At 34.6% G+C, this 27,755-nt stretch overlaps 2 protein-coding genes across 2 annotated transcripts; both read left to right on the top strand.

Annotated features, from left to right (window-relative positions):
- The first annotated feature begins 1,593 nt into the window (after positions 1-1,593).
- LOC131615783 (protein AGENET DOMAIN (AGD)-CONTAINING P1-like) lies at positions 1,594-4,761 on the top strand. Its single transcript, XM_058886944.1, has 3 exons — positions 1,594-2,120; positions 2,279-2,752; positions 4,495-4,761. The coding sequence occupies exons 1-3, from the start codon at positions 1,665-1,667 to the stop codon at positions 4,507-4,509; spliced, it is 945 nt and encodes a 314-aa protein (XP_058742927.1). The 5' UTR covers positions 1,594-1,664; the 3' UTR covers positions 4,510-4,761.
- A 16,797-nt stretch (positions 4,762-21,558) lies between these two features.
- On the top strand, positions 21,559-22,814 carry LOC131653004 (protein AGENET DOMAIN (AGD)-CONTAINING P1-like). Its single transcript, XM_058923024.1, has 3 exons — positions 21,559-22,008; positions 22,125-22,601; positions 22,773-22,814. The coding sequence occupies exons 1-3, from the start codon at positions 21,559-21,561 to the stop codon at positions 22,812-22,814; spliced, it is 969 nt and encodes a 322-aa protein (XP_058779007.1).
- Positions 22,815-27,755: the final 4,941 nt, after the last annotated feature.

Raw genomic sequence — 27,755 nt, forward strand, 5'->3', positions numbered from 1 at the left:
CGCCACATCGTCAAAATGGCAAACTCTTGTGGTTCTTGCTTGTCCTTGACCCTTTCTCTCCAAGTCTTCTTGAGGCTTTGTGCGTGGAATGCGGAGGTCAATTGATGCAAAGTGGATCTTGAGTAGATATGAATATACCGCTACATAGTCCCGTAAACACAGGGTGTGTAGGGGAAAAGTTCTTTTACTCTTCAAACAATCTCGATAACACCTCATTGCTACTTCCTAATAAGCTTTAACCACACTTACGCACCTGTTGTCCATGGGTATTTCATGGTTTTACCAAGAGTGGAAAAAACCACTTTCAAGACATTGAAGGATGGCCTGACGATAGTAACATTGAATGAGGAATAAGCGTTCCCCCCACATACCTGACTTTTATGGACTTGCCGCTCCCTCTTTTTTCGAATGTTTTTAGGATTGTAATCCCTCGAATGCATCCCAATAGACGACATAGACAGAGATGTTGAGATGCACAACAACCTTCTTGACGCCCTTTTGAGCATTTACAAGTTAATGACCATTAGATTATCCTCGTGTGGCATGACAACTCTAAGTCTCAGCTTGCAAAGCTAATTTTGGGCAAGGAAACATTTGAGTGTTAATATCAATGATGAGTTCTTGAGGTCACTCTTTCCATCAAACGCTACTAGAGATGGTAGTTTGAAGTTGTCAAGGAATGAAATATCCCAAATTTCAGTAGTGAGTGGTTGAGGATCTATGGATTTTTCTTGCTCGTCGATAACCATTGGCGTTTGTTGCTACTGCAGGTCACAAATGTTGTCATGCATCGTTTTAATTTGATGACGTAACTCCTTCATAGCAGCTAACATCTCCGCTTACTGTTGGCTATTGTCATCACCATTGTTAATTAGTGTATCGGCCGACAAGCGAGGGCCGATAAATTCTCAGTTGTATTGTGAATAATTAGTGTATGGATTGCTTGTCTTTTTCTTTCTGTATTGTGTGTATGTATAAGAATATGAACTATTTGCATAATGAAGACTAATTAATATCTATTAATGTTGTTGCTCCCTTGTCTGAGCATGACTCGTTATGACTATTAATCTATCTTGAATTGGTTGTCTACGTAATAAATTTCTTTTACTTAGTTGTCTCATCTACGTTGGTGTTTGGTTAGTTTAACTGAGTTGGATTCTTTATCATATGTCGAGCTGATGTTGAAACTTAAACAATTTAACCACTTTTTTCCAGGGCGGGCTCTTCTGCTCTCGCTACAAGCTTCCTAGTCCCGCTCCTCAGATGGTCTTCTCTAGAGTACTATAGAGTACTAGAGAGATATTTATCTTAGTTTGCCTAGAGATATTATCTTGTATCTCGAATTTGAGTATTCTTATGAACCATAACCAAAACTAAGGTCACCAAACCTCACAATTCAAAAAACATAGTATAAATTATCTTAAAAAAAAATCCACACAAGTAAGTCATGAGCCAAGAAGTTGGGATTATTTGGATTTGAAAATAAAATTAGACGAACTTAGTAAGCTGTTCTAATTCCCGCCAAACAAACTAATAATTTATAATTTATATTTAATAAATAATAAAAAAACAGATATAAAATACAGACACTAGTCTCATTTCTCATTCTCATTCACTTCACCATTTCTGCAATCACAACTTGCGAAACCCTAACCCGATAATCCATGGCGTCCAACTCCAAAACACGCTCTTCCTCCCCCTCCGCAGCCGTCTTCAAACCTGGAACCTTAGTTGAAGTCAGCTCCGATGACGACGGATTTCGAGGTTCATGGTTTACCGGCCAGATCGTCCGTCGTCTCGTCGGTGACAAGTTCACGGTCGAGTATGATAACTTAATGGCGGATGAGGATGGCACAAAGCGCCTTAAAGAATCAATTAGGCTTCGCCAGCTCCGCCCAATTCCCCCTAAGGAGTTCACCCGGGAATTCAAATTCGGTGATGAAGTTGACGCCTATCACAACGATGGATGGTGGGAGGGTCACGTCACCGGAGTATTAGAGGATGGTAGAAAGACAGTGTACTTCAGAGTCTCGAGGGAGCAGCTGGAGTTTTCCGACGAGGAACTCAGGCTCCACCGTGAGTGGGTTGATGGAGGTTGGATCCCACCATTTCCACAACAGGTGTGCTTTGATTTCCATTGTTTATTGCTTTTAGGTTGAATTCTAGGGTTGCATTGTTATTGCATGTCTTAGGATGTTAATGTTAATTAATTAACTTAATTTTATTTCAATTAAATATTGTGAGTGCCGACGTTGTTTGTTAATTATTAATACTATAGGATGATAGTGAAATCAAGAAAAAGGTTAGGGTGAAGGCTGCTGAAACTGTGACTGGAGACAATGCTGGTTTTAAGTTTAAGGAAGGGGAATTGGTTGAGGTATGCAGTGACGAAGATGGTTTCAAAGGGGCTTGGTTTAGTGCAACCGTTGTCGAGCCTAAGGGAGAAGGGAAGTTTGTTATTGAGTATGAGAGCCTGCTCGATGATGATTCAAAGCTTTTGAGAGAGGAGATCAGTCTCCTGCAAATTAGGCCTTGTCCACCAAAAACTGATGATGTTGATCAGTTTAAGTTTCTTGATGAAGTTGATGCATATTACAATGACGGTTGGTGGGTTGGGGTTGTTTCTAAAGTTCTTGGGGACTCCAAATATATTGTTTATTTCAGGAACTCCAATGAAGAACTGGAGTTTGAACATTCCCAGTTGAGGCTACATCAGGACTGGGTGGATAACAAATGGTTAATGGCTTCTAAGGTATGATTGCATGTTTGTTCTTTTGAATATGCAAGCTGACACTTTCGTTTAACAGTAGTCCTGAGTTAATCTGCATATCGGAATGCTATCAAAACAATTTGTTGCCTGGTGAGAATTGACTTTAGTGCTGTGTCAATAGACCATTTTAAAGAGGAATTCTAGTATTCCTCTAGATTAGCTGAAGCATGTGTTTGCTGCAAAAAAATCTTATTTAAACTAACTCAATCTTTTGGTCTATTGAATTTCATCCCTGATGGAATCCTGATTAAAAGCATGATGTTTTGAAACTTGTGGCTTGTCAGTATGAGGATGAGTCCTCCAGTAGATGTTTTTAAGTTGATTGCTTCTCAGGAAAATAGTTTACATTTAATAACACGATAAGATGATTATTGACTCAAATTCAACTCTGTGATTATTAGGGGGTAGCATGTTTGCCTCTTTTGTCACTTGCTTTTATGGTCTAAATGTCTAGAATCTGGATTATCAATGTTTATCTTTGACAGTACTTAACCAAACCTGCCCTGCGTTTCTTATGGTTGGCTTTAAATTGCACATTCCCTTCAGAGAATGATGTTGTAGGTTGAGATGGGTGTATTGAGCGAGTCTACTATTGGACGAGATCATCAATATGAATTAATTGACAGCATAAAATCATATTTTATATATCGTGTATCAGGCTGAAACATATAACTATTATTTAGCACAAAGTCACTCTTAATGTTTGGGTTTATGCCTGTCTCTAAAACTGTAACTATATCCCCTATCTAGTCTAACCTCATTATCAATACTTTACAGTCTTTCCTTTCTCCATACATATCCACACCACCTAAGTAGATATTCTATGATCTCTATTACAAGAGTTATCATCCCAAATTCCTCTTTACTAATTCTATCTTTTTTCATTTAAGCACTCATTCAGTCCTCCTATCTGTTGGCTCTTTACTACTCAATATATAGTTCTTTCTTGTTTTTGAATTATACAACACTGTGGGTCTTTTGAAGCTGTGATTGTGTAACTTGTTTTCTTTTAAGCTTAAGAAGAATTTTGATATCATATAACACACCCAAAGCATTCCTTTATTTCATCCATACTATTTGGATCCTATGATTGACACATGCTTTTATTTCACTTTAACTGTATGATCGGCTCAATGGGTAAGATTCGTTGAATAAAATCTTCTCCCAATTTTACCTTTGCAATTTAGATTAGTTCGATAGACTTGGCTTGCATTTGCATAATAATTTGGTTTACTTATACGTGGAAGTCATGTACTTCCAGGCTTATTACCATATCACCAACTTTATATTTATCTTATTTATCTTCTCTCTAGAGTCTAGACTAATTTTGTTATATCATCATCTAACAAATGTATGCACTGTATTATACATTGATTGTTAAAGTAGTTTCAAAGTATCTGTCTAGCGTGTCAACATGCACAATATTAGAAAATAACTTGTCTGTCAAAAGTCAAAACAATAGATATGGGTCATGTTTAACATCAAAGAAATTGTCTTTATTAATATTGTGGACCAATACTTAATGTTGACGTGATGTCAAGCAATGTTTTGAACTGTGATCTGCTTTGCAATTGTGGCTGGAATGACAAGGTTTATGAGTCTTAGCAACCACTCTGTTACTGTAAAAATACAGAGCAAATGAGATATCCTTGCCTCTTCAGCCTGCAATAACATATTTTGATTAGATGGTCCTAACCTCAAGCTTTTGGTTTAAACTATTTCAGGCGTTAAAGTTTTGAATGCTGGAAGTTGGAGAAAACACTAGGCTCCTTGGAATGATGGAAATAGAAGTTTGTATATTTTCCACTGAGTTCTTACTAGCAAAATTTAACTTTAATTCTCATGGATCAAAACTTTGAACTTGTTTAATGTAATTATGAGTATGTTGAAATATCAACTCCATTAATTTGATCAGGTGGTAAAAAGACAGGTTTTTTAGCCTCGCTAGTGCCTTTAAATTGACTTTATATAAAAAAGTGTTCAAATTTCAACTGTTATCATTACTATTTTACTTTACTATTAATCTAGTCATGGTGTAAAAATAATGATTATTGTTTTCAGCTATGGTAGAGTTAGACAAGTGTAAGTACAAATGAAATGAGCATCCAAATCTATTCCAAGTAATCTTGGGTCGATTATTGTTGCTAATACTTTAGATTTGAGTCAAAATGCAATATGATCATGCAGCTGGGCTTTATTTTCATGTTGATAGCATTGCTAATTGAAGAAGGCATAAACAATAAGTTAATTGTGGGGTGCCATATATCTCAAAATAGAAGGAGCACTCACACATTATATATAACACTCACATTATTAAGGTAAATAGTCAATAGTCGATACATTATATATAACACTCACATTATTAAGGTAAATAGTCAATAGTCGTTTGAGACAACACTTCTTTAGACCACAATTTTAAGGCAAGTACGACAATTTCCTTTATAAAACCATAATTTGTAAGCTATTCAAGACTTTTAATTAATCTATCAAACTATTTTATACATTTTATTTATTTAAAGCATGTTTTAATTAGCAATTCAATATTTCAACAAACTGGACCTAACACTCTAGATTACCGACACTCTAGATTAATGGAAAAACCAAAAGTTGAAGGACCAAGTTTATTTCTTAATGCGATTACTTGAACACAATGAAATTCTTGTTGAGAGCTATTGACTTCTTATTGATTGACATGTTTGATGGGACACTACCACGACCAATACCACCAAGTTTACCTCAAAATCCACATCATCCAAACCGAGTTCATGTACCCATTTGATTGTTGCTAAAAAGGCCTAAAGCCTCCCCCGTATCCATCTTGGTAATGGGTGACACCCACTCCGTTTGAGCAACCACAAATTGCCCCTCTTCATCTCGTACACATACACATATTTATATTTTATTATAAGCCGTATAGAAAGAGGCATCTATATTGCCTTTTAGACGACCTGCTGTAGGCTTACTCCATATGTCGATCGAAAAAATTCTATTTTGGTTAGAACTTCTCGATTGGAACTGTTGTGCATTTCTCCACCCCATAAGAAAATAAGAGGCACAATCACAAATTGTTTCTACTGAATCTTCCGTGGGGTTCCAAATATAATTATTTATACTCTTCCAAATGCTCCAAATAATGACCGAAATAAGGCCTGATGGTCTTGACTTAGAACCTACATGTTTTTTAATGTGAAAGGATAAGAATACAATATGCTTATCATTTTTTAAACCTCCTCCACAAACTTCACAATAGTCCTGACATTGAACTCCTTTTTCTATCAACTGTTTTCTTGTAGGTACACAACTTTTACATAAGCGCCATAGAAAGTTTTTAACCCTCGAGGGAGTTTTTAACTTTCATAAGAGCTTCCAGTTCTCCGGGACAGTAAAATGAGATGTAGCAATAGCCTCTTAAATACAATAACGATATGCACTACGAATTGAGTATATTCCATTCTTTTCAAACTTACACACATTTTGTCAACCTGAACAACTTCAAATAAAGGAGTTTTAATTTTTTTTACTGCTTCTTCTTTTCCAACAAGAGTATGAATCAAATTGTTGTTCCACCGCTTTCCATGAAAAACCATCAACTCAGAGAGCTTCAGGTTCTATACTATCGAACTATTTGGCCAGGGATTTACCAATGAAGAACTATCATATAACCAACTGTTGCCCCAAACACGAAATAGAATCTCCCGAACCAATGCTTCATCTATAGCCTCCTCGCACAACAAACTTAGAGCTCCAAATACTACCCCATACATAGTTGGGGTTATGTCCAATAGATGACTCAAGGAAATCACAACTAGAAAAATATTTGGCTTTGAATAACCGAGTTATCAGATTACTTGGACTTGTCATAAACTTCCAAGCTTGTTTACCCGACATAGCATAGTTGAAGACACTTAGGTTTTTGAACCCCATACCTCCATCATTCTTATGCGCAGACAAACAATCCCAAGAAACCAATAAATACCCTTAGTATGACCCCTGTTAGTCCCCCACCAAAAGGAGTTCATCATTTTCTTAATTTCTTCAGTTAATGATGACGGTAATAAGAATATACTCATGATATAAGAAGGAATAAATTGAAGAATAACTTTAATGAGAGCCTCCCTTTCCGCCTGAGAAAGACATTTATTATTCCAAGAATTAATCTTATTCCATACTCTTTGTTTTATAAATTGGAACGTGGCTTTTTTATTTCTTCCAATCAAGGACGAAAGACCAAGATACCTGTTCCCAACACTTTTTGAACCCCAAAGATATTAGCTTTCTCTCTATTTACATTGTTTGTGACATTTCTGCTACAAAATATTTCTGATTTATGTAAATTAATGGCTTAACCTAAAGCTTCTTCATAAATGACAAGAATATTTTTAAACACACTCATTTCATTCACCTTAGCTCGAAATAAAAGGAATCAATCATCATCAAACAAAATATGAGATATGATTGAAGCATTCTTACAGATTTTGATGCCATGAATATCCTCTCTAGCTTCAACTTTCTGAATGAGAGCCGAGAGTCCTTCAGAACAAAGAATAAAAGAGATAAAAAACATAGAATCAATTGTCTTAAACCATGACTTGGAACAATGGATCCTACCATAGTGCCATTTGCAACCACAGAGTAATCCATAGTTTCCACATAAAGCATAATCCACCTATCCATTTATGATTAAACCCCATTTTAAAAGTAAAGAAAAAAAATATTTTGATGATGATTTGAATACTCTGGTTAAATTCCACGACTTGCTTTGGTTTGAATGTTTTTTTATGTAGCTTTTCTTAATGGAAGTTTTATCTTTCTATTTTCCTTCTATTCATTGTAAATTGTTGGTTATAATCTTAGGCACGCCTCTGCTAAAGAGTCCACCATTTAAATTATTTGACTTTTAAGAAATTCAAATTATATGTTTCATATAGACATGGCAATAAAATCCAGACCCACGGGTACCCACCCGAACCCGCCTCGAAGTTGACGGGGAAAACCCGCTTTAACTGGGTTTTGGTTCGGGTTTGGGTTTTCCTCGATTAGAAAACATGGGGATGGGTCGGGTAATGGGGACACTAGTACCCACCCCGAACCCGTCCCCGAACCCGCCCCGTTTATTTCAATATGTACATTATTATTATTTATATTTCATAATTTATACTATTAAATATGTGGCTAATGTTTTAATAATTTGATTTGCATTTATTATTTTAAACATTTGAAATATATGTATGAAATTTTTTGAGATTATTTTATTTTGTTATTTATAATGTAATTTGATTTTTGGAAAAGTAAATATTTTTATTAAAAAAATTGATTTTACGAAATACATGGTAGCGGGGCGGGGATACCCGAACCCGTTAAGGACGGGTTTGAGTTTTAATTCCCCATCCCAGTTTGAGTTTGGGGTGGGTAACGAGGATTGATTGGGGATTCGAGTTTGGGTTTGGGGGAGGTAAAAACCGTCCCCGATCCGCCCCGTTGCCATGCCTAGTTTATATCTGTTTTTTATTGAGTAAAGATAAATAATAATTTTATATTTTTTATATATCAATAATAAATATTTGTTAACTTTTTTATTTTTATTTTTATCAGTGATAAATATTTAACTCGTATTTTATATATGTATATTTATTTGTCAGAAATATTTGTCTCGTGTTTTAAAAAAAATATTATTTACAAAGATATAAGAAAGAATGAAAAACTTTTTTTTTATTTACTATATTTGACTTTTTTTTTTAGTAAAAATTCTTATAAAAATAAATATGCATTTCTATAATTAAAAGTAAAAGAAATAAATATATAAAATAGAAGTTTTCTTACATCAACAACAAAATTATTGTTCATAAAAGAGCTATTTTTTTCTAAACTATAACAAACATTCTAGAATGTTGAACTATCGCTTTTGTAATTTTTGAGAGGGTTTGATTTGGTCCTCTCTTTTAGAGTGTGTTTGTTTTAGATGAAGTAGGAAAGAGAGAAATTGGTGAGAGAGAAGTTGAAGAGAGATTAATCATTTCTTTTGTTTGGTTTGGAGAGAAATAGGGAAGAGAGAATAAAATTGTGTGGGCCCCATTACTTTTTCTAATCTCCCCTAAAACGAGAAGAAAGGAGAAAGAGAAACATTTTTTTGCTTTATTCCATATTTGTCCAGGCATCATTTTAATGAAATTAAATATATAATATTTTATATATTTTTATAGTAAGGATAAATTTGTCTTTTCAAAATTTTGCACTTCTTTCTCTTCTATTTCTCTCATATTTCTCTTATAACAAACAACCTTATAAATCTTCTTTATTTCTTATCTATTTCTCTCTTCTCATATTCTCTCTCACTTTTCTCTCTTCTCACTTTCTCTTTATATAAGAGAGTATGAGAAGAGAGAAGTATGTGAGAAATAGAGTATATTTTGTGTATTGTTTGGTATAGTTAAAATTGAAGAGAAATAGAAGAGAAAGAAGTGTGTTTTATTTTGAGAATGAAAAAAACACCCTTTATCTAAACAATAACCAATTTTATTTAGCTTATATATTTATATAGAACAAAAATTTATTTAATTTTTAGCTTTATCATTATTAAACTAAAATATAGTTAATCAATCAAATTTTGTTTAGTTTATTATATAAAAACAAAAAATTAAAAATTAATTAGTTAAATTTAAAATTAAATAAATTTTTTAATTATATAATGCAGTTAAGTAGTATTAATATATTCATGTCAATATAATAGCATAGATGTAAATTAATATAATTATTTAATTTGTTTTATATTATTCTTCTTTCTACTATTTGCTTTTAGATTGTTTTTATTTAAAAATTATTAATTAATATTTTAGAAGAATAAATAATATTAAGTAGACAGTAAAAAAATAGCGGATAAACTTTGTACAATAATTAAGTTTTTTCCATATAACCACACTATTGTTTTCCATTTAAAATACATGCTAAGGGGAATCAAAATAAACATAAAATGTTACGTGAATCTTCTTACAAATATATATAAAATATAAATAGTTGAAACTTTGTAACTAATGAAACATTGCTGTAAATTTTGAGTGCATTGATATACAATTGTAAGGGTAAAATAGGAACTGAGAAAATGTCAAGGATTGTTTTCTCATTTCTCTCCATGTTTGAGAAGAAACAGAAAATCAATGGGGCCCACACAAAATTAGTCTCTCTCTCCAACTTCTTTTCAAACCAAGCAAGAGAAGTTTGATATCTCTCTTCAACTTCTCTCTCTCTCTCTCTCTCCTATTTCTCTCTCACCAACTTCACCTTAAACAAACATACCCATAATTTCTGTTCCCTTTTCTTGTTAAGAAAATTCTCAAAATTAATTTCAATTCTATTTATATAAATCATTAAAGAGTATTTACCCTGTTTTTAATTTATGAGTAGTTAATATATATTTGTTTTTATTATTTTTTGAATCTATCTATGACAAAGTTTTGTCATCATGTTTTATATATATATATATATATATATATATATATATATATATATATATATATATATATATATATATATATATATATATATGGAGAGATAAAACTATTATTATTTTTAACCATTAGATTGACAAAAATCAATGGTCTAGATTTGGAGTAATTTATAATAACTTACTCCTGGAGGAAATATATCCCTCCTCATATATATATATATATATATATATATATATATATATATATATATATATATATATATATATATATATATATATATATATATATATATATATATATATATATATATATATATATATATATATATATATAAAAAGTGTGACATTTATACTCTTTTTCCTATGTATGATATTTTTCTCCATTAATAAATTTTTATTTATATTCTTTTTCTATTTTAAAATAATTATATATTTATAAAATCAAAAGTATCATATGTTTATCCGTTAGTAAATTTTACTCAATTTATTTTTTATTACAGTTAATAAATGTTTTATTAAACAAGACCACATGCCTTAGATTAAAAAAAAATTGAGAGGGTTGGCCTAGTGGGAGGGTGCTTGGGTCTCAAGGGTTTATTTTCCTTGAGGTCAGGAGACTACTCTATAAAAAAAATTAAAAAAAGACTACATTCATTAGCCGAACATATACTCATTTTAATTCCCGCCAAACACACTAATTATTCATTGAACAAAGTCATAAAAAGACAACTATAAAAGACACTCCTATCTTTCTCATTTTCATTCACATTCACATCACCGTTTTCTCTTTTACCATTTCTGCAATCACAACACATCAAACCCTATTATGATGTTGTGTGGGCCATTCCCAGACCTTCACTGAGAGGGAGGAAACAATATTTTGTTTCATTTATGGATGAGTTTACAAGAATGACATGGGTAGCACTCATTAAGTTTAAGCATGAGGTTTTCATCGAGTTTTAGAAAATTAAGGTGAAGGCAGAAAGACAGAGTGTTCAAAAGCTGAAGATTCTCAAAACTGATGGTGGAGGTGAGTATAACTCTACAAAGTTCAGACAGTTCTGTGAAGAAAATGGAGTTGTGCATGAAATGACTACTCCATATACTCCATAACACAATGGTCTTGCTGAAAGAAGAAATCATAGTTTGCTTGATATGATAAAGAGCATGCTGAAGGAAAAGAAACGACGTCACTCGTTGTGGGGAGAAGCTATTGAGACTTCAACGTATGTGCTCAACAGGTGTCCAACTAAGAAGTTGAAGGAAGTTGTTTCTTTTGAGAAGTAGACAGGAGATAAGAAAAGTGTGACTCATCTTAGGGTATTTGGTTATGTTTGCTATAAACATGTTCCAGATGCTAAAAGAAAGAAGCTAGATGATAGAAGTAAAGTAATGTTACTGGTGGATTACCATAGTACAGGTGCTTATAAACTTTATTGTAAAATCTCTAAGAAGGTGGAATTCAGCAGAGATGTGATAGTGAAATAGTCATAAACTTGGGATTGGAATACGTCTAGTCCTACCTCTGGTGTTGGAGGTGCTTCTAAAAGAAGTTTGGAAGTTGTTTATGAAGATGAGTCATAATTAGAAGATGATTATGATTCTGCAGGTGAATCAGAGTCCAAAGGCGACTCGAAAGATGACTCTAACGGAGATTCTTGAAGTGATCCCGAATCTAAAGGTAGTTTCGAATATGGTGGTCAAGACTCTACGGGTCAAACTTCTAGAAGTAGTCATGCTTCTGGAAGTAGTCATTTTAAAGGAAGTGTTTCTGGAGGTGGTCCAGAAGCTAACACTGCTCCAGGTTCTGTAGAAGATTTAGAACAATTAAGTTCATAGACCACAAAGAATGAGAAAAATATCCAAAAGGTTTGCAGAGTTCGACATGTCACACGATACTGAAATAAACTCTGAAGGCGAAGTCATTCAGTGTGCCATGCTAGTAGACTCTGAACCTATGGGTATAGAAGAAGTACTCAAGAAGAAAGTATGGCTGAAGGCAATGAAATAAGAACTAAGGCTATAGAAAGAAATAAGACTTGGGAGTTGACTAAGCTTCCAAAGTAGAAGAAAGCCATCAACGTCAGATGGGTTTTCAAGGTGAAACTGAAGCCAGATGGATCAATGGGGAAACACAAAACGAGGTTAGTAGTTAGAGATTTTCTTCAGAAACTTGGGCTAGTTACTTTGATGTGTTTGTACCTGTAGCTAGACATGAAACAATCAGGTCGGTGATTGCTATAGCGACTAATAGTAATCGGTCTATGATACATCTGGATGTTAAAAATGCATTTTTGAATGGTCCCTTACACGAAGAAGTTTATGTGTCACAAATATGTACAAGTTGCATAAAGCTTTGTATGGATTGAAGCAAGTGTCTAGAGCTTGGAATTTTTAGATTGATTCATTTTTCATAAAGTATGTGTAACGCCCCAGACTGCTTTCTAGATTATCGATTGACCCCACAAACCAACACAGGTCTTTTCAGCATGATTTGCCTCACTCACACACTTCCCGAAAAACTTCCCAGAAGTTGACCCATTCCAAAATTGATTCAAGTCAAACACGCTCAATTGTGGAGTTCTTATGGAATGTGCTACCGAAAAAATATGCATCTTGTTGATATAGGTAGTACCTATCAATATTTATAAGACATCTTTCAACCATGCAGTCTCTTCCTTGCACAATCTCAGGATCCCTCTCATTCCGATGTGAATTCGATTTTCCCCTAGAAGCTGCTAAAAGAGTCCATCAATTAAATTACGTAACATTGAATAAATTTAAATATATATGTTTCATATCTGTTTTGTATTTATTATTGATAATTATTAGTTTTAAATTTTTTATATATTAATAATAAATATTTGTCATGTATTTTTTTTTATCTTTATTAGAGATAAATATTTGACTTGTATTTTTTAAATGTATCTTTATTTATCACAAATATTTGTCTCGAGTTTTGAAACAAAATTAATTAAAAAAAACCTTCAATTTTCTCTTCTTTTATTATATTTCACTTTTTGTAAAATAAGAATCCTTATAAAAATAAATATGCATTTCTATAATTAATAGTAAAAGTATATATATATATATATATATATATATATATATATATATATATATATATATATATATATATATATATATATATATATATATATATATATATATATATATATATATATATATATATATATATATATATATATATATATATATATAAAAAATAAACTAAACTAAGGTTTCATTTGATCACCATCCATTTATTTTAATATTAAAAAAAAATTATTATTGTAATTATTTTACTTTACAATCTACTAATTGTACAACTTTACAATCTACTAATTGTACAAAATTGATTATAATATATTTTTTTTGATAAGTCAACAAGTTTATTAATCTCATCAAATGTCTGTACAAGCAAAGGCCTAATTAGACCAAATAAGTTATCAAAGCATCATAACTACAAAATGTTATACCATTGTTTATCAGCTATGCTATGCTTAGTATTATATATACTTCCTAATCTATTTTTGAAATTCTCAATTATCAACTTTACTCCTCTATCTGACCTAAGCAATTTGTGATTCCAAAGCACATAATTTCTTATTTTCTAGATGTTGTAGATAGCAACTTGATTCTTGAAGGAGCTAGCCTTACCTCTGCCAATCCACCTTGCTATACCCTGTAAATTGTCTGAAACAATATTCCATTCTAGTCAGTTTTTAATCATGTGCCAGCAGATGCCACTGCACACACAGTGGAAGAATAAATGTTGGCTAGTCTCCTCCTGTATCCCACACAGAAGACAGAGATCATTGTCCACAATTCTCATTCTTTTTAGTCTACTTCTAGTCTTCAACCTGTCCTGGACAATCATCCAAGCTATGAATCTATGCTTGTTTACATTCTTAGTTGCTCATATGGTCTTAGCCCACTGTTTCCAGACATGCTTGCCAATGGCAACAATATTCCAGCTTAAGCTGTTCTAAATCCAAGTCCTCCAGCTTGTTTTAGTTTGCAAATCATATCCCAAGCTATATTATATTTCCAGGATTACAAGTGGAAGTTTTACCTATCCACAAGAACGCTATACAAATTGCATTTATCTCTTGAAGCACCTTTTTTGGGATGATGATAATTTGACTCCAGTAAGAATGAATTGTTAGCAGCACTGCATTGATCATAACAGATCTACCTGGAAAGTGTGAGATATTGGATCGAACTCTAGTATTGTCGAAGGGTAGCTTCTTGGTTCGACAGTTCGACAGAGTTAAGCATGAAGTCGAAGGATTGTTCACATGCTGGTGTCGAAGTGTGCATGCTGTAGTCGAAGATGGGTCTAGCATGCAGATGTCGAAGATGCTAGGGTTGTTAGCATGTTAAATTAGGTTTTAGTGTTTAAACCCTAATTTGTTAAGTTAGCTTGTTTATTAAGTTGGCTTGTGTAATGGGCCTTGCTGAAAAAGCCCATTAGTTAGTATGTTAGGTTTTATTATAAATAGCATACTAGTCTCTCATCATTGCTAAGCTGCAAATCCTAATTTAGGGTGAGAGAGGTTATTTGTTATTCTTGTAAACTTGTAATCTTGTTTTAAGAGAAAGTGAAAGAATAGCAGTTATAACCAATTCTTGTGTTCTTATTATCCTCTCTAATTCCCTATTATACTTTGTTATTGGTATCGTTTTTCACAACAAATTGGTGCGGTGAGCGTGGAGAAGATGCCTTCAACAAAGTATGAGATTGAAAAGTTCACCGGAGTGAATGATTTCGGTCTGTGGCGCTTGAAGATGAAAGCCCTACTGGTTCAGCAGGGTTGTTTGGAAGCGTTGAAGGGAGAGGCAGCCATGAATGCAGAATTGACGGCAGCGGAGAAGACAACTATGATCGAGAAAGCACACAGCGCAATTCTGTTGAGCCTTGGTGATAAGGTTCTCCGGCAGGTATCAAAGGAGACGACGGCATCAGGGTTATGGGTGAAACTTGAAAGTTTGTATATGACCAAATCGCTGGTAAATCGACTCTACCTGAAGCAAGCTTTGTATTCATTCAAGATGATTGAAGACAAAGTATTGGCTGAGCAGTTGGATATGTTCAACAAGCTGATTCTTGATCTTGAAAATATTGATGTGAAGATCGATGATGAAGATCAAACGTTGTTACTATTGTGTTCTTTGCCTCGATCACATGCTCACTTCAAAGAAACTCTCTTGTATGGAAGGGAGTCCCTGACGTTTGAAGAAGTTCAATCAGCCTTGTACTCTAAGGACTTGAATGAACGAAAGGAGCATAAACCTTCGACTGTTGGCGAAGGTTTGGCCGTTAAAGGAAAACTCTTACGAAAGGATGGTAAGTTCGACAAGAAGAAAGGCAAAAGCCAGTCGAAGACTTACAGTGGCGAAGCATCTGGCATTCGGTGCTACCATTGTAAGAAGGAGGGTCACACAAGAAAGGTGTGCCCTGAACGCTTGAAATATCATGGAGGTAAGGATAATGGCAACGCTGCCATTGTTCAAGATGATTTCGAATCATCTGATGTTCTTGTGGTTTCAAGCAGTGACTCTAAGAAGGAGTGGATTATGGATTCAGGTTGCACTTGGCACATGACTCCAAACAAAGACTTGTTCGAGGAATTATGTGATCAAGATGGTGGATCAGTATTGCTGGGAAACAACAAGGCTTGCAAGATTGCAGGTGTTGGATCTGTGAGATTCAAGCTCCATGATGAGTCAATAAGGTTGTTGACTGAAGTCAGGTATGTTCCTGATTTGAAGAGAAATCTGCTTTCTCTTGGTGAATTCGACAAGAAAGGATATGTTTTCCAAGGAGAGAAAAGTATCCTAAGAGTCATGAAGGGTTCGAAGGAAGTCTTGAGAGGCGTGAAGAAACAAGGCTTGTATACCCTTGAGGCTGAAGTTGTAAGTGGTTCGACAAATGTTGCATCCACGAAACCTTTGTCGAAAACAGAAATCTGGCACATGAGATTGGGCCATGTCAGTGAAAGGGGTCTGGTCGAATTAGGGAAACAAAATCTGCTTGGTGGAGACAAAGTCGAAAAGCTGAAGTTTTGTGAACCCTGTGTACTTGGAAAATCTTGCAGAGTGAAGTTCAACAAAGGCAAACAAAGAACACATGGATCCCTTGATTACATCCATGCTGATCTTTGGGGGCCTGCAAGGTGTGCATCACATTCAGGAGCAAGGTATTTTCTATCCATAGTAGATGATTATTCCAGAAAATTATGGGTATTCATCCAGAAGACTAAGGATGAAACTTTTGAGAATTTCAAAAGTTGGAAGACTCTGGTTGAAAATCAGACTGGCAGAAAGGTCAAGAGGTTGAGAACCGACAATGGCCTTGAATTTTGCAATGAGGCATTCGACAGTTTTTGTGCTGCCTCTGGTATTGCAAGGCATAGAACTACTGCAGGTACTCCACAGCAAAATGGTTTGGCTGAAAGGTTTAATCGAACTATTTTGGAGAGAGTCAGATGCATGTTGACTAGTGCGGGGTTAACAAAGGTGTTCTGGGCTGAGGCTGTTTCGACAGCAACATATCTGATAAACAGATGTCCTTCGACAGCGTTAGATATGAAGACACCTGAAGAAGTTTGGTCGGGACATCCACCAGATCTCGACAAACTGAGAGTATTTGGCTGCGTAGCCTATGCTCACATTAGGCAAGACAAGGTCGAACCTAGAGCTCTGAAATGCATGTTCATGGGATACCCTGAAGGAGTCAAAGCTTATAGGCTATGGTGCCTAGAGCCAGGTCACAGGAGGTGTATCACCAGTCGAGATGTAGTTTTCAATGAAGCTGAAATGGCTTTTAAGAAAACTGATGATGTTGGTCGAAGTACAAAAACATCTGACGAAGAGCTGGAACAGGTAGAGATTCCTGTTGAGGTGGAGCATGTTGATGCTGAATTGCATATCCCTGATGAAGTCGAAGAAGAAGCTGAAGTTGAGGAAACTGACGATGACTACCTATTGTCGAGAGATAGGTCGAGAAGAGTCATCAAGCCACCTCAGAGACTTGGATATGCAGATCTTATAGCTTATGCCTTAATCTCTGCAAGTGAGGTTCTAGACGAAGAACCTAGAGACTATAAGGAAGTTATGAGGAGTCGAAATAAGACTGAATGGTTGAAGGCCATGGATGATGAGATGAAATCTCTTCATGATAATCATACTTGGGAACTGATCAAGAAACCTGCTGGGGCAAGGTTAGTCAGCTGTAAATGGATTTTCAAAGTTAAGGAAGGAATTGAAGGAGTGACGTCGAAAAGATACAAGGCAAGGTTAGTTGCAAGGGGTTTCACTCAGAAAGAAGGTGTCGACTTCAATGATGTGTTTTCTCCTGTTGTGAAGCATAGGTCCATTTGAATGTTGCTTGCCATGGTGGCACAGTTCGATCTTGAACTGGAACAGATGGATGTGAAGACTGCGTTCTTGTATGGTGATCTAGATGAAACGATCCTGATGAGGCAACCTGAAGGGTATGTCGAAAAGGGGAAGGAAGATTATGTGTGCAAGTTAAAGAGATCTTTGTATGGGCTGAAACAATCTCCTCGACAGTGGAATAGGAGATTCGACAAGTTCATGGCACGCATAAGTTTCATTAGAAGTCAGTTCGACCACTGCGTTTACTTCAGATTTCGACCTGGTAATTCATTTGTTATTTTGTTGCTTTATGTGGATGATATTCTCATAGCAAGCAACAATGTTGAAGATGTGATGAGGGTGAAGGCTGAACTCAATAAGGAGTTCGATATGAAGGATCTGGGAGCTGCTTCCAGGATTCTTGGAATTGACATTCGAAGAGATAGAAAGAAGTCGAAGTTATGTCTATCTCAAGAGGCATATCTACGGAAGATTCTTGAAAAGTTTGGTATGTCGAATTCGAAGCCAGTTGTGACTCCAACAAACCCTCAATTCAAGCTGAGTATTGATCAGTGTCCCAGTACTGATGTCGAAAGAGCCTATATGAATAGCATCCCATATGCTAATATAGTCGGTTCTTTGATGTATGCTATGGTCTGTACTAGGCCCGACATAGCTTACGCAGTAAGTCTTGTAAGCAGGTACATGGCGAATCCTGGAAAGGCTCACTGGCAAGCATTGAAGTGGATTTTAAGGTACATAAATGGGTCTCTGAATAGAGTCCTAATTTATGGTGGAGCCTTGGGTGAAGATAGTAAAGCAATAATAGAAGGATATGTCGACTCTGATTATGCAGGTTGTATGGATTCCAGAAAATCTATTTCTGGATATGTTTTCACTATGTTTGGCACTGCAATTAGTTGGAAAGCAACACTTCAGAAGGTTGTTGCTCTATCAACCACTGAAGCGGAGTATATTGCCCTAACTGAAGCTGTGAAAGAAGCATTGTGGCTTGAAGGTTTTGCGAAGGAGCTGAAACTTCAAGGTCGAGGTATCACTGTTAAATGTGATAGTCAAAGTGCAATACACTTGTCGAAGAATTCAGCCTATCATGAGCGAACTAAGCACATTGATGTGAGGCTGCATTTCGTCAGAGGAGTAATCGAGCGTGGAGAAGTCCAAGTGCTGAAGGTTTCGACTGAAGACAATGCTGCTGATATGATCACCAAGACATTGCCGAGTTGCAAGTTTTTCCACTGTATGCAGTTGATAAAGCTGCATGAAGAAAGCTAGTTTGTTCCTTGACGTTGTAGAGTTAGGTCCAAGGTGGAGATTTGTGAGATATTGGATCGAACTCTAGTATTGTCGAAGGGTAGCTTCTTGGTTCGAAAGTTCGACAGAGTTAAGCATGAAGTCGAAGGATTGTTCACATGCTGGTGTCGAAGTGTGCATGCTGTAGTCGAAGATGGGTCTAGCATGCAGATGTCGAAGATGCTAGGGTTGTTAGCATGTTAAATTAGGTTTTAGTGTTTAAACCCTAATTTGTTAAGTTAGCTTGTTTATTAAGTTGGCTTGTGTAATGGGCCTTGCTGAAAAAGCCCATTAGTTAGTATGTTAGATTTTATTATAAATAGCATACTAGTCTCTCATCATTGCTAAGCTGCAAATCCTAATTTAGGGTGAGAGAGGTTATTTGTTATTCTTGTAAACTTGTAATCTTGTTTTAAGAGAAAGTGAAAGAATAGCAGTTATAACCAATTCTTGTGTTCTTATTATCCTCTCTAATTCCCTATTATACTTTGTTATTGGTATCGTTTTTCACAACAGAAAGGATAAGTCTCTTGAGCTCCATGTTCTGATTCTCCTAGTCATATTATCCACAAGGATTTGGCAATCCTTTGTAGAGATCTTTTTGGAATTAATAAGTATCCCCAGGTAGGTGAATGGCAGTTTGCTTCTCTTGAAACCCGAGGCTTTATACATTTTTTGAATATCTGGTTCCTTCATGCCACAACAATAGATTTTGGTTTTCCCCTTATTTGGATAAAACCCTAATGTTCTTGAAGATAGCTCCAGGCCTTGCAACATACTATAAGTGGACAGATAGTCTCCATGGCAAAATAAAAGGACATCATTTACAAAACTTAGATGGTTCAGCTTTAAAGTTTCATATTTTTCATGAAATCTAAACCTGTCTATCTCTCCAACTTAGCCATGATCCTGGACATATACTCCATGCCTAATACAAAGAGCAAAGGGGACATATAGTCCCCTTGCCTTAGGACTCTCTTAGAGTTGAAGTAACCATGCATAAATCCATTCATCATCAAAGAGAACTTTGGAGTCCTGACACACTTCATGATCAATTTAGTGAACTATTTGGGAAAATTGAGCCCCTTTAGCATTTCCTCAATAAAATCTCATTCGATTGTATCATAGGCCTTTCTTATGTCCAATTTTATCATACAATTAGCTTTGTTATTCTTCCCCCATAATGTTTCACTAGATCTTGGTTGATCATAATATCATGGGCTATGAATATCCCTTTCACAGACCCTCCTTGATGCTGTGAAATTAGCTCAGGCATCAATATGTAAATATAAGTAGATGTTATTTTTAGAGATTGAATCTTATATCTTTAATTTACGTGTGGGTGAGATAGAAAAATACTTACATTCACACGAACGTAACACTTGATTTACACACAACCAATTACAATTTTATTATTAGTTAAAAATAAAAATAAAATTTTCTCCGTCCTTCAATATCACAACCACCCAATAAATCCAATTAAAAAAGAAATTAAATTTTAAATAAAATTTTAAAATTTATTTTTCTTTATTGGTTGTTCCTAAGAATATAGATTTATGTTCGTTTTCATGCAAGTATTTCTACGGCGAGATTATTCAGTTTGACATGTATTAATTGAATTAAATGAGTGTAAAAGTTCAATTTATGATAGTAACATTTATTTATATTTATAAATTAATGTAAATAAATTTTTTATATTTATAAATAAAATTCTTTAAAAGAAATATATACAGTATTTTATTTAGTTAATATAAATCAATCAAATAGTATTGTATAATAATTGAGTAACAAGATAATAAATATCCTGAGTATTGAAAAATTAGAATGATTAAAATGCTAGAAAATTAATCCTAAAATATATATTGATAAGGAAAAGACCTGCATATTAAATATTTTCAAAATCTTTCTACAGTAGATGAATAGTCTTTTAGATAAATAAATGGTGATGATCAACCTTAGTATTACATTATATCTTATTAATATTACATTAAATATTAGATAATTGTTTTTTGATGCTTAGTAGCTAAGGTTTGATCATCATCCACTTATCTCAATATTACATTATATCTAGAAAACAATTATTTTAGCTATTAAGCATCATATTTTTAAAATAATATAAATCTATAATACCAAAAGTATCATATTTTTCTCCATTAATAACATTTTATTTATATTCTTTTTCCTATTTCAAAATAATTATAAAATTATAATATAAACAATTATTTTCCTATTTTAAAATAATTATAAATTTATAATACCAAAAGTATCATATTTTTCTCCATTAATAATTTTTTTATTATATTCTTTTTCCTATTTCAAAATAATTATAAAACTATAATATAAAAAGTATCATATTTTTTCCTTCCAATAATAATTTTTATTCATTGAATTTCAACATATTTTTATTACAATTAATAAATTTTTTATTAAATTAGATCACATGCCTTAAATTAAAAAAAAGACTACATTCATCAAAGGAACATATACTCATTTTAATTCCCGCCAAACACCGTAATCATTCATTGAACAAAAGTCATTAAAAACAGCTATAAAAGACCCTCCTCTCATTCTCATTTTCATTCACATTCACTTAACCGTTTTCTCTTTTACCATTTCTGCAATCACAGCGCGTGAAGCCCTAATCCGCTAATCCATGGCATCCAAATCCACAGCCAGTTCTTCCTCTGCCGCACCAACCATCTTCCAGCCCGGAACCTTAGTTGAAATCAGCATCAACGAAGCTGGATTCCGAGGTTCATGGTTCACCGGAAAGATTGTCCGTCGTCTCGGAGGTCACAATTTTGTTGTGGAGTTTGACAAAATAATGGTGGATGAGAAGGGAACAAAGGGCCTCCAAGAAACTGTTGACCGTTCCCAGCTCCGTCCAATTCCTCCAAAGGAGATCATCCAGGACTTCCAACCTGGTGCTGGAGTTGACGCTTATTACAACGACGGATGGTGGGAGGGTATCTACGCTGGATCATTAGAGGACGGTAGGAGTATGGTGTGTTTCAGAGATTCGTCACAAGCGTACCCCGACAACGAACTCAGGCTCCACCATGATTGGGTCGACGGAAGCTGGATCCCACCATTTCCACAACAGGTGTGTTTTCATTTTCATCGTTTTTTTGTGTTTAGGTTTCATTAGTATTGCATGTCTTACAATGTTAACTAAAATTTGTGAGGGTTGATATTGTTTGTTGATTATTAATATTATAGGATGAAAGTGAAATCAAGAAAAAGGTGAGGGTGAAGGCTTTTGAAACTGTGACTGAAGACAATGTTGATTTCAGGTTCAAACCAGGGACATTGGTTGAGGTGTGCAGTGATGAAGATGGTTTAAAAGGGGTTTGGTTTTGTGCAACCCTAGTTGAGCCAAAGCCGGGTTGTAAATTTGTTGTTGAATATGAAAGTCTTATAGAGGATGATTATTTAAAGCCTTTGAGAGAGGAAGTCAGTCTATATCAGATTAGGCCTCGTCCCCCAAAAACTGATGATGTTGATCAGTTTAAGTTTTTTGATGAAGTTGATGCATATTATAAGGACGGTTGGTGGGTTGGGATTGTTTCTAAAGTTCTCGGAGACTCGAAATATATTGTTTATTTTCGAAACTCCAATGAAGAAATGGAGTTTCAACATTCCCAGTTGAGGCTGCATCAGGATTGGGTGGATCATCAATGGGTAATGGCTTCTAAGGTATGGTTGCAATGTTTGTTCTTTTGAGTATGCACATTAGTTGACACTTTGGTTTGCATAGCATAGTAGTATATATTGTAAAAATAATTTGTTGCCTAGAGTAGTGAGGATTGGCATAAATACTCCTGTCATGGAATGTTTGTATTGAATTATGACTCAAATCTTTTAAAGTGTGTTGGATTGCATATTGTCACTATTGCTTTTATGATCTAGATTTCTAAAATTTGGATTTTCAATGTTTTTCCTCATAAGTATTTATGATATTTTAATTTTATAGTCCTAACCTCAAGCTTTAATGTTAAACTATTTCAGGCGTTTAAGTTTTGAATGCTGCAAGTTGGAGAAAAATCCTGGCGCCTTGGAGTAATGAAAATAAAATATGTACTATTTTAGAGTCAGTTCTTGCTAGCCAAAACTCTGAACTTGTAGTTCTCATGGATCAAAACTTTGACCTCGTTGTTTTTAAGTAGTTATAAGAATAAACGTGTTGAATTATAAACTCCAATAATTTGATCAAATTGTAAAAGACGGGATTTTGAGTCTCGCGAGTGCCTTATTTATGTCTTATTTATGTAAAGAAAGTGTTGAAACACAATTGTGATATAGGTAAAAATCAATATTGATTTGTTTATGTTTAAAAATAATTAAATTTTCCGTTGATATTGAGATTGGCAAAAAAAAAAGATTCAAGAACAATTGAATGTTTCTCAACTGTGATAGGGTCAAAAGAGTGTAAGCACAATCTCATTGAATCATTCAAAATGTGTTAGGATCCTTAGATATTGACTGTCCTTGTAGTCATATATTTGTAAATGGCATTTGTAGTGATATATTTGTAAAATTCCTAGTAAAGGTGGGAGAGTTGTAGCTCCTAGGAGGGGCAAAGCTTATATGTCGTCCGTCATTAGGGGTTACCTCATCCTAAGCGTTCCCTACTCGTCCAATCAGAGAAAATGTAGAAAAAATGTTTTTCGGTCAGAGAGAAGTCGATGTCAATAGGTTAGTCCACATATCTCTAGGAAATATGGATTCATTGGTCACCATTGATCGAATGGGTTATTATCATTTCTAAGGAAATTCTAGGCCCAAGGGTCTCGATAAATACCCCGTCCCTCGAGGGTTAAAGAACATATCATAACATATCATGTATAACGCATAAACATTGAACTTCTCACCTCACGTGAGCTTGCTCTCTTCATAACCAAAACATCACTTAACAAGGTCTCTCACCGTCGCACGCAACCACTAACCACCAAAAAACTACAAAAGCCTCTAGTTACCCCTACAAACTTAGGGGTACCACGCACTCCTGTACTATTTGACAAGTAAAGTGACACCCACTGTGGGCCCCTAATAAAACTAACATGGGAACACCTTCATCATCATTACTCCTCCATATCCTCTCGAAGATGGCAAACAAAGCTTCATACTGGAGTTTCACTGGTGGAGGAAGTTCCAATGCCTCCAGAGAAAATACGTCAGACAAGTGTTGACCACAAATGTAATATCCCTTGGATTCCCCCAAGACCAATCAGGGAGAACCGAGGGTTAACATCACCTTTTCTAGCAGTGACGTTATTAGAATCTTGCCTCACAATATCAACACATGGTCATGACTATGCAACATAACAACTGCGATATCAAATGAATTTTGATAGATCCTAGGAGTTCTGTTGATATGCTACTCAGAAACTCCAGCTGGATCCTAGCAACATCAAAGGGTTCTGCAATTTGTTAGTAGGATTTTTTGGCAAATAGGTACAAGTGAGGGCCACGTAACGCTAGAGTGTTAAAAGGTCACGAGTTCAATCCCAAGGAACTGCATATTTTTATTTTCTAATTTTTTTGCGCGCGTCATATACCTTTTGTTTTTATTTAAGGCTTAAATGCACTTTTCGTCCCTGTAAGTTAGCGAGTTTTTTAGTTTCGTCCCTGTAAGTTATTTTTTTTTGGTTTTAGTCCCTATATTTCACTTTCGCGTTCCTTTTAGTCCCTAAAATCAAAATCCGCAGGAAATTTCACAGGAAAATCCGCAGGTAACTTGCAGATTTTCCTGCGGATTTTGGCTTTAGGGACTAAACCTCAAGCAAAAAGTAAGATATAGGGACTAAAACCAAAAAAAATAACTTACAGGGACGAAAATCAAAAACTCGCTAACTTACAGGGACCAAAAGTGCATTTAAGCCTTTATTTAAAATTCAAGGTAATAAGTTATTATTTTACCTCAGTTTTATGTGATATCTGAGGGGTTTATTCTTATTTTTTTGCTGTATTTGTACCAATTTCACTGGCGTGTATTTTTTTGCCTATACCATTTTCACTTACCTGTAAGATTACAGCAACCAAGAAAAACTATTGTTGTTGTAGAGATTCACAACAACATAAGAATAAACTAGCCCAACGTGATCGAATGTCATCAATTTCTTCTTTCGAGTATGGTGTTTGGTTGCTTAGCTAATTAGAATAAAATTTAAAGTATGATAAGCTAAAAACAACAACATTAACTTATAAGAATACATATGTGTCTATATATGGATTAAGCTAATACCTTATTCTTCATCCATCCATTTGTAATGCGTCCGGAGATAATATGTAGCATATATCTCTTAACATAGTATCCACAAGAATAACAGTATGATTGTTTTCGCCATTACAAATAATTTCGATTTATTTATGTCACACTGATACACACAAATAATATAATGTCAAAAAGTATAAGTAATATGCTTACTCTTGGTTGAACATAAAATGGTTTTTTACCAATAATATTCTTTTTGCACGCATTAAATTCCTCCGTCGCTCTACACATGTCGGTTAAAATTAAACATGAATAAAAACTATTCAATTATAAATTTAAATACGAGTATTGAAAATAATACCCCTTACCCATTCAAAGCGTTAATCACAACTTCGGACAGTCCAAAGTGCAACGAGCAAAACACAACTATAATATTTTTCTTGGGACATTGATCTGCTGTCGCGTGCGGATCAAAAACGAGTGTTTTGTAAAAACTGTAGTAACGGTAACGACAACTCGGATATCGTCTCTCAAGGACTCTTAGTTATTACTAACTGAAATCGAATGGGGGGGGGGGGTTTGGTTTGGTCGAAAAAAAATGATTATCAAAAGTGATTCTGAAAATAAGCTGTTTTGAAATAAGTGATTCTGAAAACACTAAACCTATGACTCTAATATCAGTTAATAACGACAAGAATCCCCGGCAACGGCGCCAATTTGATCCGCTGTCGCGCGCGGATCAAAACGAGTTATTTTGAATAAAACCGTAGATAGCGACAAGTGACTCGAATATCGTCTCTCAAGGATTCTTATTCTTATTAACTAATTACTGAAACGATTAATGGGGGTTTTGGTTGGTTTAGAATCGAATTGACAAAAGTCAAAATAAGTGATTATTGAAATAAGTTGTTATGAAATAAGTGATTTTCAGGTTAATCTACCGGTTCTACTTCCAACTTATCATTGGTTATTTCAATTTCAATTCCCCTAAGCGGTACCAATTCCTATTCGATTGTAATACTGAGGAAATAAGCGTCGACAATACTACACGAGTTATGTTCCTAATCACCGAATTAAGCAAACGGTTCACCGAATTAAGCAAACGGTTATCGATAGCGCGAATTAACGAATAAGCTAAGTTTAAACGCGATTAAAGTAAGGAACATGCATCAATCGAATTAAATCCAATATATTCTATAAGAACGAATTAAGCAAACGAAATCATATAACAAATTGGAAAGGAACTGAATTAAATTGAAAGTAATAATAACCTCAAAGTTTTGTGGAATTCGAATTCGGCAGATTAGCCCTTAGGATTAGTTCTCCATTACAGGATCGTCAAAAGCTTGGAAAATTTCGTGAATGGAAGATGGTTGCTACTGTACCACGGCTGCTAACCTAAGGGACAATAGCGCAACCCGTTTTACAATCCAGCTGGGTCAAACAGACGACCCAGGCCCAAAACTAATTGACCCGAAACTTAACTATAACTAGTGCTGCAACTTCAACGAATTTTCTGGCTCTTCTACAGTCCGATTCTGACTTTGACTCCAACATAAGAATTGTAGCTCTTTCTCTTAGCTTTCCGTCGATTATTAGAACGCCTCAATCGGACTCCTGGAACTCCAGTTATGACCGTTTTCGTGCAGACTGCTAAAGCTGAAAAATAAATACGAAAATCAAATAACAATAAAAATAAATTAAAATATAAAAACATAATAAAATAGAAAAATAAACAAACTAAACCATAGAAATGCCTAAGTACAAACATAAAGGAATGTGCATCAAAATGCACTGATCAGACATATGGCTAGTAGTTGCTAATGTCGGCTGCATAAATATTCAGAACAATTAATAATTTGGATACAATTGATTTATAAATGAAAACACAAATTAATATATACTTACTCGCGGTAAAACAGAGCTAAATAAAAATCTTTGGTGTTCCCTTTCTCCATCAACTTGTCTTGTAAGTAATTTTTGATTTCATGTCCTGGAGAATCGTGATTCAGAGCAATCTTCATAGCATCCAAGATACAGTACTTGTTTAGAAACTTCCTTTCATCACATAACTCATGAATGTGTCTGCAAGGGAAAATCTTTATGTTAAAGTACCAGAAAGTATGAATATAAATATAAATCAACATAAAAATTATACTTACGAGCACCACAATTGTAATACGAAACTGTCTAGCCACTCGCCCCCTTCAAAAATTCATGTATAGAGTGCTTAGAAACTACAAATAACTGATTTGGATCATGATTTAGTGGGATACCAAAGATTGGATCTTCATTAATACTCACCATCATCGTCTCTAGTCTCCGAAGGCTATTTTAATTTGGTGGTGAGGGTTCAACACTCCCATGGTTGGCAGAAAAACTAAGTGTCACGCTTGTACCACCCGTAACTTTCTCAACCACATTTTCTCGAAGTTCCAAATGATTTGAATTTGTGTGGCTGAATATAACCAACGAACTTAATTTCTGCATCATAAAAATAACATAAATACAATCCAAAATTGAAAACACAGATAATAATAACAACAACATACAACTTATACCTCAAGAACATCGCGGGTACAGTTCTAAGACAACTTCTCCCCATTCATCCTCTCTCGCTCCTCTTGCTCCTTCTA

The sequence above is a fragment of the Vicia villosa genome, linkage group LG1 (genome assembly GCF_029867415.1).
Source record: "Vicia villosa cultivar HV-30 ecotype Madison, WI linkage group LG1, Vvil1.0, whole genome shotgun sequence".
NCBI lineage: Eukaryota > Viridiplantae > Streptophyta > Magnoliopsida > Fabales > Fabaceae > Vicia > Vicia villosa.